This window comes from Heptranchias perlo, chromosome 13, assembly GCF_035084215.1.
Source record: "Heptranchias perlo isolate sHepPer1 chromosome 13, sHepPer1.hap1, whole genome shotgun sequence".
Lineage (NCBI taxonomy): Eukaryota > Metazoa > Chordata > Chondrichthyes > Hexanchiformes > Hexanchidae > Heptranchias > Heptranchias perlo.
The window spans coordinates 39,475,143-39,494,684 of record NC_090337.1 but is presented as its reverse complement, the minus strand read 5'-3'; the positions used below and the strand labels follow the sequence as shown (position 1 = coordinate 39,494,684).

Below are 19,542 nucleotides of genomic sequence, written 5' to 3'. Positions count from 1 at the left end.
ATCCAAAGTGGATGACCTCACATTTGTCTACATTGAATTCCATTTGCCACAGTTTTGCCCATTCATCTAATCTATCAATATCCCTTTGTAATTTTATGTTTTCATCTACACTGCTTACAATGCCACCAATCTTGGTGTCATCAGCAAACTTAGATATGAGACTTTCTATGCCCTCATCTAAGTCGTTAATAAATATTGTGAATAATTGAGGCCCCAAGACAGGTCCCTGCGGGACTCCACTAGTCACATCCCGCCAATGTGAGTACCTACTCATTATCCCTACTCTCTGTCACCTTTCGCTCAGCCAACTTCCTAACCAAGTCAATACTTTTCCCTCGATTCCATGGGCTTCTATCTTAGCTAACAGTCTCTTATGTGGGACTTTATCAAATGCCTTTTGGAAGTCCATATAAATAACATCCATTGACATTCCCCTGTCCACTACTTTAGTCACCTCTTCAAAAAATTCAATCAGGTTTGTCAGGCACGACCTACCTTTCACAAATCTATGCTGGCTCTCTGATTAACTGAAAATTCTCGAGGTGTTCAGTCACCCTATCCTTAATTATAGACTCCAACATTTTCCCCACAACAGATGTTAGGCTAACTGGTCTATAATTCCCTGGTTTCTCTCTCTCTCTCTCCTTTCTTAAAAAGCGGAGTGACATATGCAATTTTCCAATCTAGAGGGACAGTTCCTGAATCTAGAGAACTTTGAAAGCTTATAGTTAGGGCATCTGCAATGTGCTCACCTACTTTAAAACCATGGGATGGAAACCATCTGATCCTGGGGATTTGTCACTCTTTAGTGCTATTATTTTCTTCATTACTGTTGTTTTACTTATGTTAATTTTATTGAGTCCCTGTCCCTGATTCAATATTAGTTTTCTTGGGATTTCTGGCATGCTATCCTCTTTTTCTACCGTAAATACTGACGCAAAGTAATTATTCAACATGTCCGCCATTTCTGACAATATCCCCACTTCCAGTTTTTAAGGGGCCAACACTGCTCCTGACCACCCTCTTTTTCCTAATATAACTATAAAAGTTCTTCATATTGGTTTTGATATCCCTTGCAAGTTTCTTTTCATACATTTCAGGATTTTCTATGCCAATTTCTAATACTTGTTATATTAATGCAATTATTTTTATACCAATCTGTGGAGTTCTGGCTCTGGATTAACTGAAGAAATCAACCTCTTTTTTTGCCAGAGTGTGATTGTTCCAATCAGAGACCCACCTCCAAAATGGAAGGTAGGAATACAGAAAAAAATACTAAGTATAAAATAATTAATATGGGATATATTAGTTAGAAATTAGGTAAAAGTAGTTAAAATAAAAATGGAGCAGTGTAATGAAGATAGAATGGGAAGAGTGACAAAGCAATAAAAAGCACTGACAACATTTTAAATAGAAACCTTAAAAAAATTAAGTGTCTTTTAGTAGAGTAGGGTTAACAGTACAGTAATAAAGCTACTAACATTTGAGAGATTTATTATTGGAATATTAGCATTTGCATCAGTGTCACTGTACGTGGGCTGAAAACCGTTAAAAAATGGCCAGCCCAAGAACCTGGATCTGCCAGTAGGCTTTTAAAATATATTTAAGTTTAAAATTTAAGAGTCACAAAAATAGAAATTTTTGGACTATCACTTACAAATTATTAGCTTATACTATTTTCTTCCAGCCCTATACCCCCTCCCCACCCCCCACCCCCCCAAACACTCCATTCCTGTGTCTCTGGTCTTTTGTGCATCACTCCCTTCCATCCCCTCACCATCAGTGGCAGCGCCTTCAGCCACATGCATTCCACCATCTGAAAGTCCCTGCCTGTCTCCTTAAAACCCATCTTTGAATAAGCTTATGAGGCCCATTTAATCTCTTTTTACCTGGTTCAGTGTTCATTTCCACCTTGGACTTTTTTAGATTAAAGGCTTTACATAAATGGAATCAGTTGTTGTCTGTGCCATGATCCGATCCATCATTTTGGGGCAGAAATCGCTCGCGAAATAACAAAACTCAACAGCGCACAGTTATTAGTGGCAAAATGGAAAAGCAAGTTCTGGCGTTTGCACATGCGCACTAAAACGTGGAAATCGTGAACTTGCTCCTAGTGGTTCGCCAGCGATATGACAGCATCAAATTAAAGGGACATCGCACGCTGCAATCAGAGAAATCATTGAAAAAGTGCAAACTTGCTTATCGGCCCAGACGGAAAGTAATTAATTACGCCACAAAACAGGTACGCTTAAAAATACCAGGTCTAAACTAAGTTTTAGCAGCGCAGTTAGTCTTAATGAGTGCCAAACAACTAAAAATTAACTTCTAAAAATGTGGAGTCTCATTACTCCTTATTTTAATAGTTTTTGGTCACTATATAAAAAAAATGTATTAAAAAAATTACAACTTTTTTTTATTACTTTTCCCTTCTGTCTCTTATTATATTCAATTATTTCTTACCCTCTTTTTCACTGTCTATAACTGTTTTTACATTGATTTTAATATTGTACCTTTTACCTCCTGGTTTAACGTATCAAGCCTAGTGTTAACGCAGACTGTCAAAAATGCTGCGATTTGATTGATTGAGGGGAGAGATCGATCCTCTCGCTTCTCCCAGGGTCCTGGCTTTCTTTGAACTGGCGCTTGGCTCTTTTCCACTTCCTATTAGAGAAAGTGCCCTAAACAAAGACCCCAGTAACTTAGTGGGTTAGTATAAATCTATGGAGTGGGTGAGCAGGGATGGTTCGCCACTCCAAGCAATTTCCACCCCGTTACTTTGCTCCTTCCAAACATACATGATACAAAAATGAACACCATTTCATACAGCACTGACTAGTTGTTTTGGGCACGTATATAACCATTAAACATTCCTGTTGATAATAAGGTGGAATATTAACCTTGAATGCCAATGTGTACTTATAACTGTGAAAACCTACCATTAAAACCTCCTGTATTTTCATTATATCTTTGACATTGAGTCGGTTTTCTAACTGATCCAGAACCTTTTTTGATGTTTCCCTTGTTTCCATTTTATCAGAATTTGAATCAAGTGTTCTGGACTCTAGCTCATTTTCTGTTTTGTTAGACTCTACTAGCAACTGAGATGACATCCTTCAAGACTTCAATGTTCGTCAGTGGAGGGCTTCTAACAGAAAAACAGACAGCATGTTACCTTCATAAAATGCATGTTGTGATTTTTGACTGATCCTGGTTTCTGTCTTCAAATTGCATTTTCTTGATTTTTCAAAGATTTTACTTAAGAATACAAACAAATGTTTTGTGAAATTACTGTATGGTTTTGACACGAGATTACAGGAGATGACAGACTCATTGGGCTTGTGGCCCCACTCTGACCTCCTTGGGAAAGGCCAAACAACCTGGTAACTTGTGATTGGCAAGCAGATTCCATACAATATCCATTCCAACAGGCATACGTCCGACAGATACTTTGCCCAAGTTTGTTGTTGTAGGGAAGGTTGACTTTCACCACAATGTGGGAATGTATCTTCTTGCAGCTAGCAATTAGTTACTCTCGCTGTGTTGCAAGAAAGGCTCACCCATCAGTGGGTGTGCTCAGCAGGCATAGGTCTGGATTGCAGAGATTGTGTGGCCTGTAAAACTCTCTATGACCTCCTTGACTGCTGCCCAGAATGGTTGAATGAGAGGGTATGACCAGAACACGTGCAACAGTGCTCTTAGGAACCTGGGCATGTGTCTGTTGAAGTCTTAGAATTGCTGGATTAGGGCTGGTAGCATCCTAAACATTTACAGAAGGCAGATGAGTACATGGATTTTTATTGTGCTTGTCCTTCCAAGGAGTAATAAGGAAGATGTTTTATCTGTCCAGGTAGGTGTATGCTGGCTAGGAAGGGTAATGGCAGGATTTCAATTCTACAGGTCAGTGAGTTGCTCCTATCTAAGTATTTCAAAACAGATGTTGACCACACAAAACAGCAGGATTTACAAATACCTATGGGCATGTTCTGCAATCCTAAAACTTGGTTGAATTCCTCATTAATTTGGAGTATATATTATGGAATTCAGGCAGAAAGGTTACTTATATGAAGTAAAATATCAGCAAACAGTGATATTTTGAGATTAGCTCCTTCCTTCTTTACTCTATGGGTGTCTGAGCTTTTTGTTGTGTTTCATATTGGGGTAAAAAGGGGAGATCAGGGTATCCTTTTCTGGGCCCTTAGAGAAAGGGGAAATCAGGGCAGTCAAGGCAATTGGTGAATATGATGGATCTGGAATTTAAGTAAAGCATTTTAATCCTTCACATGAATACAGTGAGGAAATTCCACTCAGTGCCCATGGGAGTATTAGGGTATGAGCACTAGTGCTATGGCCCCATATAAAGACCTTTTGTTCAGCACTAGCTAAACCATGGACAGCTGCAGCCAGTCTGATAGCCAGAAATCTTGGCTAATTTTTTTCAGCATGGGTTCAGCAGGATTATGAGTCCATTGGATGAGGTGGTGTGTTTTTTGTCTTTTTGTGCACTAATGTACTACTGAAAAGTTACTCACCTCTTCAATGTCACAAAGAATTTTAGAAGTTTAAGCCTTGAAAACTCAGCTGGATAGCTGTCAAGCCCATAGGGCTTCCTTGGTTTGGATGTTTTGAACTCCCATTGGAATATACTTGTTTGAGGTTGTGGAGTTTATTGATACCACTTCCTCCTGCATAAATTGGGAAAGTGGAATTTGGCAAGATGGTGGATTGTTTCCTGTGGGGTGCCTAAGTAGTCAGGTGTACAGTGAGGCATAAAAGTCTGCAAATTCCCTGTTAATCACAGCACAGCTGGAGGGTAGTTTTACCTTTGATTTTCTCATTGATGCAACTGTTCTGTTCTTCACTTGTTACAGGGTGCATGCTAGTTTTTCTAGAATATTCCCCTTCTCGTAAGTTTTTGTCCTGGTGTATCAAAACAGCTTTTCCGTTCTTGACAACTGTCTGTTCAATTCACCTCTGACCTTTATCAGGTCTTGCTTACTGTTGCTAGGTTAGTGTAATTTTAGTCAGTATACTATCTCCTGTATCCTGTGCTCCAGATATCTCTGAATTTGCAGTTCTCCAGGCCTCTTTTCAGGGAAGAAGGTATTAATATGGCCTATGAGGACTACCTTGGTGGTCAGTCTTAGTAAGTATGGAAGAAACGTAGGTTCAAATGGCCTACACCTAGTCCTTTGCTCCTAAACATGAACCTGTCTTTTCCTCTTTTAGATGCTGATCAACCTCAGGCCTCAGTTGGAGTATTGTGTTCAATTCTGGGCACCACATATTAGGAAGGATGTCAAGGCCTTAGAGGGGATGCAGAAGAGATTTACTAGAATGGTGCCAGACTTGAGGGACTTCAGTTATGTTGAGAGATTGGAGAAGCTGGGGTTGTCCTCCTGAGAACAGAGAAGGTTAAGGGGAGATTTGATAGAGGTGTTCAAAATCATGAACTGTTTTGATGAGTAAATAAGGAGAAACTGTTTACAGTGGCAGAAGGGTCAGTAACCAGAGGATACAGATTTAAGGTGATCAGCAAAAGAGCCAGAAGCAACATGAGGAAACTTTTTTTTTAACGCAGCGAGTTGTAATGGTCTGGAATGCACTGCCTGAAAGGGTGGTGGAAGCAGATTCAATAGTAACTTTCAAAAGGGAATTAGATAAATACTTAAAAGGGAAAAAAATTACAGGGCTATGGGACAAGTTGGACAGCTCTTTCAAAGAGCCGGCACAGGCACGGTGGGCCGAATGGCCTCCTCCTGTGCTGTACCTATGGTACTATGAACCTTTCTGAACATCTGCTGTTCCTAAAACATTCAAACATGTGGTTAGGGATTACTATCAACGATAATAGCAGATAAAAGCTGACCACATTCATGTGACATTTCTTCGCCAGCTATTTTAACAGAAGCATTACCCAATTTAAAATAAACTGGTTAATGTTTTCATTAAAATAAGACACAGAGGAATATCATACAAATGCAACCACTATTGTAAAACTGGGTATAAAAATTATGACACACTGCAATCTTTTAAAATAAACTAAGAACACCCAAAAATGTTATTTGCAGGAACAGCCATGGGTACTAAATTTTATGATCTCAGGTACACCAGAGTGACTGCCTCCACTCTACTGTTACTGATTATTAGTATTAATCCTCATTTTTCCCCATGGATGTTAGCCACTCTAATGGACAATACTGGTTCTCATCCCTGCACAGCAACAAAGGGACCTCCTCCATGCATAAGCAAACAAACAGTTTTCAGTTACAACTGCAACTTACACACAAATAGCCCTACATTGCAATAGTAGCCCATATTAAGAACCTAAATATGGGAAACGCAGTGTAACTTTAAATTAAGCAAAACTCATCATCACTTTCTTTTGTTTTCAACCTCGTACTTCTGCAAGTGCAGGGGGAAGAATGCTTACAAAAATACAGTTAATGCATTCACACCATGGTACATCCTGCTTAACCCAGTTTCGAAGAAAATAAACATTCACATAAGGCCAAATCCCAGAAAGTTTCTTTGAGGAAATTATTTTTTTTCAGCTGATATGTAATGATTTTAGGGACAACCACTGAATAAATACACCTGCGATTGTGACATCTTAAAACATTTCTGCCACAAGCTGGTGGGTAACCTACAGTACCAGAAAGTAACTTCAAAATGATAGCTTCCTGTCCCATCCTGTAACTAGTCTGTTTCTGACCTCTTCTAGTCCCACTCTAGCTGATCTAATCAGTTCTAATAGCCTTCAGTCTGACTCTCCAAACATTGTGACTCGTCTGACAATCTCCAAGCCCAGTGGAAAAAACCTGACTTTTCTAGTGAAAGGCCAACAAGCTGACACACGAGTTGAAATGTATAAGTATTTTTCTGATGTTGGGGTTCAGGCACATTGTTGGGCAGGGTATCAGGAGCTTTAATGTGCATCTGGTTTTGCTAAACTTGATTTAGTTTGATGTTAACATTTGATGCCTAAACTGGAAAACAATTCAATTTCTTAGCATAGAGGCTCCTGATGAACACACTGACACAGAAGAGTACATTTTGGCTAAAGAAAACACACACCTACACCAAACATATAAATGTTAAAATAAAATTATACTGGAAAAAAAACTGCTGTATGACCCAAGCCAGTTTGCACAAAATAAACTGTATGCACTTCATAGGCGTCTGGTGAAACTTTTACTGATGCATAACATTGACAAACATTGGGCAATCGTTTTTTGAAATACTGCAGTAAGATTATAAGGGATATTAAATATTCGCTACTGTATTAATTTGCATGAAACTTAGTGTACAGAGGTTCTGGACAATAAATGCGGGGTGGAAAGTCAAATTTTCCGGGGCTCAACCCACCAAGATGCTTAATGCTTAAATGTAAATTGTACCCTGCTTATATGTGCTATAAAATCAAACTGTAGGTGGCGAACCGGCCGCTAAACGGCATCCAAAACAATTCCAAGTTCCGGGTTGTTCCTATAATTCCTGTTAAGACACTGAAAAAGTGAAAAACAACATAACCATTTAACAGAATATTTAACGGACATCGTAAAGCTTTAGAAAAAATGTTAAGACATGGAAAAGGGGAGGGGGGGTTCAGTTCGATGATGTGTGCGATGAGATCACATATTTGCAGATGCTCGCTAAACATTAAGCATCAAAGCAAAACGTTTACAATTTACTCACTCAATAAAAAAACACGCGGCCACAGAAAGCGGAACCGTCTGAAACCGGAGTGCGGTCCGTCTCCTCTCGTGCTTCGCCTTCCAAAAGAGTTCGATGTCGACGGTAACCGAGCAACGGGCTCCGTCAATCACAGAGCAGGGCGGGACACACTGTTGTCCGAATTGTTTCCAATATTAAAGAGCTGTGAGAATATTTTGCCAACTCCATGCATGGATTTTTAAAAAATATCTTCTATTTGTGGCAGCACCTTTCCTTTTCGTCTGAAGCCTGAAAGCATTTCACTGCTGAATGCTGAAGTACTTTTTGCAGGGTGGTCGCTGTAGTTATGTAGGCAAACTAGCAACCAATTTGGCACATCAAGATCCCACAAACAGCGCGATAAATGGCGAAAAGTAGTTACAATGGGAATGCAGTGAGACATGAACTTACAACTTCAACTGTAGCTAAATCCAGTAGCTATTTTATAGATGGGGAAAGAACCAATCACACAAAAGTACAATTTTTGCAGTTATGGATTTAGAAATTTTTGACGAGGGTGCGATCTATGATTATGGGAAATGGGGGAAGGAAAGAAAGAGGACAGTCCCTCTGAAAATTGAGATTGTAATTTAAACAAAGTATTACTTTTCAGTAGCTTGACACTATCCAAGAAAAAGCAGTCTGCTTGATCGACTTGCTATCCACTGCCATAAACATCCACCCCTTCCACCATCGGAGTACCGTGACTGCAGTGTGTACTTTCTGCAGGATGCATTGCAGCAAGCAACTCACCAAGGCTTCTTCCGCAGCACCTCCCAAATCGCAACCTCCACCAGTTAGAAGGACAAGGGCAGCAGCTACATGGAAACACCATTACCTCCAAGTTCCCCTGCAAGTCACACAATCATCCTGACTTGGATATATATTGCCATTCCTTGTGACTGGGTAAAAGTCTTGGAACTCCTTACCGAATTGCACTGTGGGAGTACCTTCACCTCAAGGACTGCAGCGGTTCAAGCAGGCAGCCCACCATCACCTTCTTAATGGCAACTAGGGATGGGCAATAAATGCTGGCCTTTCCAGCGACACCCACATCCCGAAAATTAATTTTAAAAAAAATGTGATTCAGGATATTCAGCCAAAAATAATTTAATGCTTATATAATACTCAGAGTAAAACACAGCAGGCTTATATGTATGTAAGTGCCAAAGCTGAACAAGAATGGTTTAAAGCAACTGCAAGTAAATTCTTCTAAGCAGATGAGTTCACATTTATGCATCTGAGACACTCGACTTAGTCCTTTCACTTTCATATTGTGGCTTACACCGGCACGGATTATAGCACAGAAGTGACTCACTCACAGACGATCCTCACATAATGCCATCACATCACAGAGGACTTTTATATTAAACAAGTGTCTGTTTAGTAAAAAGGTTGAAGGTGACACAGTTCCCCACACAGTGTCATAGCCCTTCACCATCAGAGAGTGAGCGAAAGATACAAATCGAACTGCTGAAAAATGTACTTATTACAAATATTGGGGAAAAAGGCCACATAACTGTTTTACGCACCAATAGTCAACTACATAAAGTTACGTAAAAAAATCTGGGAAGCTAAATATGTTTAAATAGTATATATTTATAAAATGCTATGGCTGCTGGAGTGTTACAGAAATTGAGACACACTTTAATCAAAAGGCAATAAAGTAACATAGGATATCTTAATATGAAACAGATTTATGCTGTGGTTATTGATCCCTTTTGAATCACAAGTAGAAATTACACGTTGTGCAGGCACCCAAAGAGAAATTACATCAGACAAGAGATGAATATATAACCAACACCTATTTGCAAATTGAAAGTCCCACTGCAACATGAAAATTTGATCACATTTTGTTAAATCCTAGCTTCTCTTCCCCCCTCTCCCCATTATGAATTGCAACTAAAAGGAGACAAAATAAATCAGAGATTGTAAACTATTTATTTGCCACTAATCATGTTAAATACATAACTTGCCTTTTTGCCAGCAAGTTAACATCAGAAACAGAACACCAATATTTACACAAAGGAATGTTACATTACGATATGTTAAGGCGCAAATTCTTTTGGCTTCGTTTTGGATACAATAGTAATAGCAAAAGTTATGTAATATTTCTTAATGAGAAATCATGATTAGCTACAATGTTTTACAAAAATATGGTGCAAGTTGACAATTATTTTGTTCAACATCTTCAAGTCCTGAAATGGATGTGTTAATTTATACAGTCGTAACTATTTAAATTTACATTTAAAGGTCAACCTTTTAAGATTGAAAATTAAAAAGCTTCACAAATGGAGTTTCTAAGCAACAGTTTTGAAGGTCTGCAGTATCAAGTTGGTTTGGTGGATTAGCCGGTTGGCGCTCATGAACACATTAATTGCCCTGTTTAAAAACAAATGAATGTTTCAATCTAGAATTTTGTCCTAGTTACAACTTAAATGCAAGATACAGGGTTTCAAAATATATATTTATTCATTCAACTCTAATTACACAAAGTAAACCCAAATGTAGTGTGAATTCAAGGGAAGTTTTTTTTTAAAAAAAGAATATTTCACACAAAATACTGAATGGAACACACCACAATTCGAAACATGAGCAAGTATAAAATGTGGTGAACCATTTCTAAGTTAATAGTCACATACAGATAACATCGCAATTAAAAAGATATTGTTTACACTGAAACTAATCTTTTTGAAAAGCACAAATGTCAATCCTTTTAAAGACATCCAGACCTCAATGCTTCCTGTCTCACAATGGGAAGGAAAGGTTATTTCTTCTATCATTTTACCCAATTATACCATCACCCATTATTCAAAGTTTGACTTAAATTTAATACTATTGTGGCAGCTACAAACTCTAAATTTACATTATGCTTATACTATTAGCTTTGTTTGTAAGATAATAATTCATACAAAAGCAACTCAAAAATGGTTCATGTTACTGCAATACTTACTTTCCATCTTTGAAGTAGGTTTTTAAAGTATCACTGAAGCTTTTGGAGTATTTGACAAATTCTTTCTTTTGGTGTTCAAGTGCCTAAAAGTGAAACACAGTATATCTTAATCCAAATTTTGAATTTATATACCAGTAGTTAAAAAAAATCTTTACATTTAAAGCTTAGCCATCCAAATATACATTCTCATTGGTGAATCTATATATAGGATATCAACTATTTTTATAAAATTTTCAATAAAATTACTTCCTCCGGTCACAGATTAAAAAAAATACATGAACCCAATAGTCCTTATAGCAGTATGATAATGGAAAAACTAACAGCAGTTACTTAAAACACAAGTTAGAATTCAAAATGCAAAAAAAAGTGCAGAGGTATTCAGAATAAAAAAAATGTTAGCATCGGACAAAAATGGTGCAGTGGTTATTTAATATACAGATAATTATTTTTATAGTTACATTGCTCAATGCGAATTAGAACAAAAAAGGATGGGAGCCCTGATGGTATAGCAACAAACTGTCATAGAATTGTAGGATGTGGGATATCTCCCCCAAGAGAACATAGCAATTTTCATTGCTCTCGTGCAACTGATAGCATCTGCTTCAAAAGCTACTTTGAGATGTCTGGGAACTGGATGCGGAAATGTTGTTGTGGAATGGACAGGGGAACTAGTTATCAGGAAGAGTAAAGAGTGTACAAATCTTCCAAACAACAAACAACTAGTTTCATGGCTCATACCCGTATTTCTCAACAAGCATATTCATACACAGCGTACCATCATTTTGAACTACGTTGACCGCGGATTTAAAAAAAATGCTTTTTCAGAATTGCAAATTGAAAGATTTCAATATTGTATATTATGGGGTGTAGTACTACCCAATCTTTTATTCTACTTCATTACTTCCTTAATTAAATATTTGGATTCTCTGTCAAGTTTAAAATATATAACGTGGTGTAAAACTTTTACATTCATCACTGCATATAAGATACACCATTTCTACAACTGATGTACCCTGCATAGTCAATATACCTTTCAGAAGGTGCCAATCAACATAGAATACCTAGACATCATATCCTCATATGGTGATTATACAATTTATCCAATTTAAAGATTACTGGAGTGGTTCTGCAAACAGTCTACACCTGGCAGAAACTATCTGGACATAAAGGTTACCTTTTACTCAGTGTTTACTGTTAACCAAATGTAATACAAACAAGGCATTCCATTTCCAGGTACTAACAATGACCAATGACCAATGTCCCCTGCTTGAAATCACACCTCCTGCTGGCTGATGAAGAACCATCAGTCCAGGACACACTGCCTCCAGGCAGAGCAGATCAGTGGCAATATTCAATAAGTGGGAGAAGAGAACAAAAGTTAGTGTAATTACGAAATGTGCCTAGAGAAGAACCATAAACCAGAGTGTTCTACATAACTTCGGTGTTTAGCAAAAGGCAAATGCAACAACTGGAATCAAAATAAATCATTTATTTCACAAAAAAAATTCTCGGCTGTAACCACTAAGTGTAGCTTTTTTAAATTATTAAACTGGAAGGCTTGAGCATTTCCTAGATTTCATTCAGATATGTAGTTGTAGTTAAAAAGCTGTGGCTAGTATCTATACAGAGAAATGCATCTCCGTTTAGAACACTAATGCAGCTCATTTGTGCCTTCATAAGCCAACTAGTTCGTCTCTTGTGGATATATTTATTTATATTGTTTGCACAACGTAGTCTTAATTTATAACATAAAATTGGCAACTGGTATACAAATCACTCCCTTATACAGAAATCGCAAAAACACGGACAAAAATGTGATTTACATACCAGATCGGGCGAGGAATGAAAGCTCTGGGGAATGGAACACTTTTCTACTTTGTCAGCATCAAGTACTAGTAGAGATGTAAAGCTCTTTCTATTCCATGCCAACAATATGTCAGTTCTGATCATACAGCAGCAACGCCCCCCCCGCCCCGCACGCCACCCTATATCAATATCATCAATTGGTAACTGGCAACACTTATGCTGTAGGTTTTCATGGGATCCTTTCTGTAGTACTTACTCTGCGGTTCTGGTACTGATATTTTTTGAAAACGTTGTTCACAGTGTCAAGAAGTTCTTTTATTGCACTGGCAATATCCCTGTAGAACAAAAGCAGATTCAATAGAAATTAACAAATCTAGTTGATGCCATGTTTCAATTCCTCTGCAATTAAAATTCTGTTCATAGGTTTACATGTCCTTTTAACAGCCTTGTCTTGCGCTAACTGTAACCTTTTTCATGTGATTTATACACCATTTTTTCCACTCATTTTTGAGCATTCAGAAGCCAATTTATTAAAATTTACAAATAGTGGTCGTGGCTGTACTACTTTATCTAGATTATTCCAAATGTTTATCATCTTAAGTAAAGAATGTTTTTCTAAGATTCTAGCCTGTGCACTGAACTTGACTTCACAAGATCACTAGATAATTAAGGATGAGGGAGGCCACTCATTGTCTAATTACAGCATCCAATTGGTTCTTGATGATTGGAGTATTCAAAATGCTGTTGGATGTTTAGTTTGTATGAGTTAGAATAGTAGCTTGATGGGCCAGATGTCCCTTTTATCCTTGACTGTTTATGTTCTAAACCACTACTGTATCTGGAAGTCCATCCCATGTATTCATCACTGGCATCTTCCCTTTAAATATAACAGCTCATCTAGAACCCTGTAGCCTGATTTTGTAGTCACGCTGAATCTTACACACGTCTATCACCCCATTATGCCCAAGCTCCATTTGTTCCCAATGCACAGTGCATTTACTTCAAGATTCACTGTTTCCTGGCCCATAGTACCTCATTGATTGCCTCCAGTTAAAGAAACACATCCTCTGCTGCTCAGATTAATAGAACTTTCATTTATATTGCACCTTTTACATCCTCAGAGCACCCAAAGTGCTTCACTGCCAATTAATTACTTTTGAAGTGTAGGCGCTGTTGTTTTATAGACGAATGCAGCTATCACTTTGCACACAGTAAGAAGGACTAGTTAATCTGTTCTGGCAGTCTCCTTTTAGGAATGAATGTTGCCCATGAGACTGGGAAAAATCCCTGCTCTAATTCAAAAAACTGCCATGGGATCTTTTACGTCCACCTGAACAGGCAGAAGAGATTTAATGTTTCATCTAAAAAATAGTATCTTGGATAATGCAGAACTTGCTCAAGTACTGTACTTTAGCATCAACCTAAATATGTAGTTGAGTCCTAGAGTGGTGCTTCATCACAACCTTCTGATTCAGAGGAGTGCTACCACTGAGCCAAACTGACAAAATGGTTCAGAGCCACAAAAACTTCAGCAATGGAGGCATCTTAGCCCATCGTTTCTGTGCCAGCTCTTTGCTAGAGCACTTCAGAGCTAATACCACTGCCCTGCACTCTCCCCCATAGCCCTGAATCTTCCTCTGTTTCAAATATTCATCCAATTTTCCTTTAAAAGACAGAGTGGTCTCTGCCACTAATACTCCTTGTGGTAAAGTATTTCATGCCCCAACAATTTTCTGGATAAAGAAATTTATCCTAACTTCTCATGCAATGATAATTTTAAATTGCTTAACCCTCGTCATTGACTCATCTAGAGGAATTAGTCTGTCTCTCTTTGTTCTATTAAAATCCTTCAAAATTTGAGAAACTTCTATTAAATGTCCTCATAGCCTTCTCTGCTCCAGTGGTAATAGTTCCAGTATCTCAATTCTCTCCTCAAATATTGTTTCCCATCTCTGGCATCATGCTGGTTCATCTACATTGTATGCTTTTTAGGACTAGGTTAATTCCTTGTTTCCTGCTCCCTTGGAAACTCTCCTCCTATATCAATCTGCTTTCTTTCCAGATTTCAAAAGCCTCCTTAAAACTGCTCATCAACCGTGCCTTCACCTCCTAAATTTTTCCACTCTGAAGTTAGTTAGGACATACAAATTTCTCAGCAGCACATAAAGGTCAGCCTTGGCTCAGTGGTAGCACACTCACCTCTGAGTCAGAAGGTTGTGGGTTCAAGTCCCACTCCATAGACTTGAGCACATAATCTAGGCTGGCACTTCAGAGAGCGCTGCACTGTTGGAGGCGCCATTTTTTGGATGAGATGTTAAACCGAGGCCCCGCCTGCCTTCACAGGTGGACTTAAAACGTCCAATGCCACTATTTGAAGAAGAGCAGGGGAGTTCTCCCTATGTCCTGGCCAACATTTATCCCTCAACCAACACCACCAAAAACAGATTATCTGGCCATTTATTTCATTACTGTTTGTGGGACCTTGTTGTGCGCAAATTTGGTTGCCAGGTTTCCTACATTACAACAGTGGCTATACTTTGAACGTACTTCACTGGCTGCAAAGTGCTTTGGGAGTCCCGAGATCGTGAAAGGCGCTATATAAATGCAAGTCTTTTTTCTTTCTTACAGATGAGAAGCTGGAAGATGTAAAACAGAGGTGCTACAGCACCACCACCGTAGGGCATTTAATTTACACAGGCAGTTTAAATTATAAACGTGGTCATCAAAATTTATAATGGCAAAAGGTTTTTTTTTTTAAATGCAATTTTTTAAAGCAATATCATATTCTTTGATGGATTCACTTGTGTTGGACCCCGTCAAAAGTCTTCTGGAATTGCAAACAAATGACACAAGTCAAATTCTCTGATAACATCAAACAAGTAGGTTTGTCAAACATAACCTTTCCCACTCGAACTAGCTGTTACTTACCAAGCCATTGCTACAATCTAGTTTCCATTATTTTCCCAACAGTTGACATTATGCTATTGGCTGATCAAATTTGTTCCCTTTTTAAACGCAAGCATTGAATTTGCTTTCTTTCAATCCTGTGGAACTGCTTTCATGATTAAAGCAAGTGCCCCACAAATTTCCTCCCAAGTCTCCTAAGATATATGCCATCTGCCCAGATGTGTTACTCTTCAGTCTAATGAACTTATCAAATACCTCTTGCAGTCTAAGATGCTCTTATTAAAATAATTATTCCAATACACTTAACTTTCAAAGTTTTAACTTACTCCCTAACCATTCTTTTACTATTTTATAATGCTGAAAAAAGTTTCATTGTTGTGTCCAACATTGTTTGCTATGTTTACTGGATACAGATTTTCAAAAGAAAAAATAATCAATGTTAACACATTTTTTGGGAAATGAAGGTAATACAATACACCCAGTACGGGCACAGATAGAACTTTTGTTGTTCAGTTTGACAGATTCACAATGCGTACTTGATTGTCTGAAGGAATCGGACCCTATCATTGATCTCATCAGGAATTTTGCTGAGAATGTGTTTCAGTGCTCGTGCCTTTTCATTTAGCTCCCGGAATTCCGGTTCTTGCCTGTCAATCATGTACTCTACAAATACAAAACGATATGTTAATGAGAAAGTGAAACAACTTACGTTAAGCAAAATCACTTTTAAAAAAAAAAATTTCATTTAGATATCCTCAAACATACTCTCGTCTTTTCAGAGATCTCTCAATGAGACATCTTCAGCACAATGCAGGAGAAATACTCTAATTAGGATAATAATTATATTAATGTTCATGCTGAATCATGGTACACTGAAGCTACTCTTAGATTTTGCTTAGTGTCATGGTAGCGCTGTTGGCTGCCAGTACCTGTATCTCACGCGATCATTGGTAGTAACACTAAAGTAAACTTGCCATATTCAATTAGGGTCAGCAGCTGGGAATACCCAGTAAAAAAAAACATTTTTTCCCAGCTGCCAGCCAAAATGAATTTGGCAAAGTTAGCTTGCTGTTCCTGCTGAGAGTGCAAAGCCCACACACCAGGAGCCAATGACACAAGAGCAATATAAAAGTACCTTTTGAACTTAAACCTGAATTTTAAGTGTTAAAGACTGGGACTATTCAAAGGCATTCCAATTGAGGTTTTGATGTCAAAATGTTCCTCATTAGGTGTCAATGGGCAAAATGTTCCTCATTAGGTGTCAATGGGATTGTAAAGTTACAGGAAGAAACGGTGGTAATCGACAATCAAGATCAGCCACTCAAATAGTTCAAACAGACTTATGGCAATAGGAAACTAGGGTTAGTTGTACCTGCTAGATATACTTGCCTTGGAGGCAGTACAACGAAGGTTCACTAGATTAAATCCTGGGATGAGAGGGCTGTCCTATGAAGGGAGGTTGAGTAGAATGGGCCTATTCTCTCTGGAGTTTAGAAGAATGAGAGGTGATCTCATTGAAACATAAGATTATGAGGGGGCATGATAGGATAGATGCTGAGAGATTGTATCCCCTGGCTAGAGAGTCTAGAACTAGGGGGCACAGTCATAGGATAGGGGGTCGGCCATTCAAGACTGAGAGGAGGAGGAATTTCTTCACGCAGATGGTTGTGAATATTTGGAATTCTCTACCCCAGAGGGCTGTGGATACTCTGAGTATATTCACGGCTGAGATGGATAGACTTTTGGACTCTAAGGGAATCAAGGGATATGGGGATCGGGCGGGAAAGTGGAGTTGAGGTTGAAGATCAGTCACGATCTGACAGAATGGGGGAGCAGGCTCGAGGGGCCACATGGCCTACTCCTGCCCCTATTTCTTATGTTCTTTCTAGAACCCAAAAATATCTAAGAATTCTAGAAGCTAGCTTCAGATAAAAGCAGACAATCTGCAGATCTGAAAACACTGGAGCTGGAAATGCTGGACTGGGAGCCAATGTCGGTTAGTGAGCAAATGGGTGATGGGTGAATAGGACTTGGTGCGAGTTAGGATATGAGCAGCGGAATTTTGGATGAGCTTTGCTACCAGTGTGAAGTGTTTCCATTTCCCATACTAGCCATCCACTGGCCTCAGTTAGATTGACAATACAATGCCAAAAAGCACTAAATTAGTGAGTTTTCTATTATGGACCCAGGCCCACAGACACTTTCATCTTTCCAGATTATGATAGATTTGAATCCATATCGCAGAGGTGAAAGACCATTGTCGGTCAGTCCCTTAAAACTCAGTCCCAACAAGTTCTAGATCAATCTTTCCTATAACAAATTGAAACAGTTTTGTAAATTATTGCTTTATAATGCAATCCAATTTAAACTTCAGGCAAAAGTTATGCCATTATCCCACAGTATGTAACTAAACTTGAAATACACGTTAGATTTTTGTGCAATTTAAAAAAATTACTTACAAAAAGACAGGAGAGGAAAGATCATCAGGTTCGTCCATGCTCACCCTACTTATGTTACTACAGTTGAAGATAAGATGCACTTATTAATGGGACAATTTTAACTTCCTAAGCACTTCAGTCACAATGAAATTGTGTTGCAATCTGATGAGTGCAGAATTTAAAAAAAATTATACTCAAAACTGAGGCCAACCTCAGATTGTTCATTTTCTTCTTTTCCACTACTCAGACTAAATAATTTAAAAATACTCAAATTTTGCTGAAAGTGATCAAAGTCTGAAGCAAACCACAGCATTAACACTTTTCCTATGATGGAATTACACCATTATACACTGCAATTTTATTTCTTGTGGCATTTTCAGCCTGCAATGTAGAGGTACATTGCAAAGTAAATCTGAACTTAAAATAAATGCCACCTACATTAGAGGAGTTCCATTCATTTTATTGGGTGCTGCAACTTTAGACTGGATGAGGAATCAACCCAGAACAGCCCTACTCTATTGGCTGGGTGCTGCTGCAAAGTGCTTTCCAGGATCTGGCATCAGTAAATCAATTCCAAGACTATTCCAAAATTATGGAACCAATTGAAATGAGTAGAGCTGTTCTGAGTGAAAATAATTTAACCTCTAACCCTTAATGCACTATAGATAAGCACCTATAATTTCCATGGGGTTTCTTCCAACTATTACACTTATGCACTTTTAAAAAAAGCCACTAATATCACGTGATGTATATTTCAACATGTCTAACTTAATGGGCCAGAAATTGCTCCAAGCGGCGAACCAGCAGTGGTCACCGCACATTAGATTTAAAGTTGCCCACTAAGTTACTGCATTCTTTTGGACAGCAACTTCCTTGTCGTCCAAGTTCAAAAAACTCCAGCATTCTTTCCTGGGCTGTGAGAGTGGTGAAAGGATCTCGAAGGCCCCTCAAACAATCAGCATGAAGCAAACCACGCTGTGAGAACCAGGAAGTGCAGTTCATTCACAAACCGCGCAAACTAACAACCAGGACAAGGTTAGTAAATGTACAATAAAGTGAGATAGAGAATGCGAAATAAAGAGAGGGTAAGAATAAAAGACTCTGATAAAAGAGACAAAGAAAAAGTTTTTTAAAAATTGAAGTTTTTTAATTTTAACATTTTTCTTTTTAAATGTCCAAAAATTACAATTCAGAAATAATGAGACTCCACATTTTAAAAAGTGGATTTTTTAATGCCAGAGGGATTATTTGGCAGTCATTAATACTCACCATGCTGTTAAAACTTAGTTTAGATCTAAAAAACTCAGCATACCTGTTTTGTGGCAAGATTAGTTTGTTTCCTGTGGGGAAGTGCAGCAAGTTGGCACTGGTCCATTGATTCCAAACAAAGTCCCTTTCACCTGAAGCTAACAGATCACCGGTGAACCAAGAGGAGCACGTTCTGGATTTCCGCGTTTGACTGCGCATGTGTAGTCGCTGGAACTTGCTCTTCGATTTTGCCACTAGTAACAGTGAGCGTAGTTAGGCTCACTTATTTCAGAAGCAATTTCCGGCCCAATAAATTGACAAATGCTGGTATTCTAGCCGGATGACAAATTGGGGCTTAATCCATAAGTAAAATCTTGCTTCAGAATCCTTCAGCATGGGCTACCTGTAGGTCCAGTGAAGAGTTGGAGGATACCATCATATTCTCATCACTGTTTGGGTCAGCTTGTGTCTGACATG

At 38.4% G+C, this 19,542-nt stretch overlaps 2 protein-coding genes across 3 annotated transcripts in view; both read right to left on the bottom strand.

Moving 5' to 3' along the window:
- The window catches only part of LOC137331064 (cilia- and flagella-associated protein 337-like), a 52,960-nt gene extending 45,169 nt beyond the window's left edge, over positions 1–7,791 (bottom strand). Inside the window, exons 1-2 of the mRNA XM_067994667.1 lie at positions 7,696–7,791; positions 2,937–3,145 (exon numbers count right to left, since the gene is read on the bottom strand). Of these exons, the coding sequence (XP_067850768.1) occupies positions 2,937–3,110 (174 nt within the window). The 5' untranslated portion in view covers positions 3,111–3,145; positions 7,696–7,791. The remainder of the gene's footprint in view (positions 1–2,936; positions 3,146–7,695) is intronic.
- A 1,844-nt stretch (positions 7,792–9,635) lies between these two features.
- Positions 9,636–19,542, bottom strand: part of pdcd10a (programmed cell death 10a) — a 30,536-nt gene continuing 20,629 nt past the window's right edge. For both annotated transcript variants that reach the window (XM_067995359.1, XM_067995358.1), the window contains exons 5-8: positions 15,916–16,042; positions 12,729–12,807; positions 10,667–10,749; positions 9,636–10,095 (exon numbers count right to left, since the gene is read on the bottom strand). In XM_067995359.1, the coding sequence (XP_067851460.1) occupies positions 10,014–10,095; positions 10,667–10,749; positions 12,729–12,807; positions 15,916–16,042 (371 nt within the window). In that variant the 3' untranslated portion in view covers positions 9,636–10,013. The remainder of the gene's footprint in view (positions 10,096–10,666; positions 10,750–12,728; positions 12,808–15,915; positions 16,043–19,542) is intronic.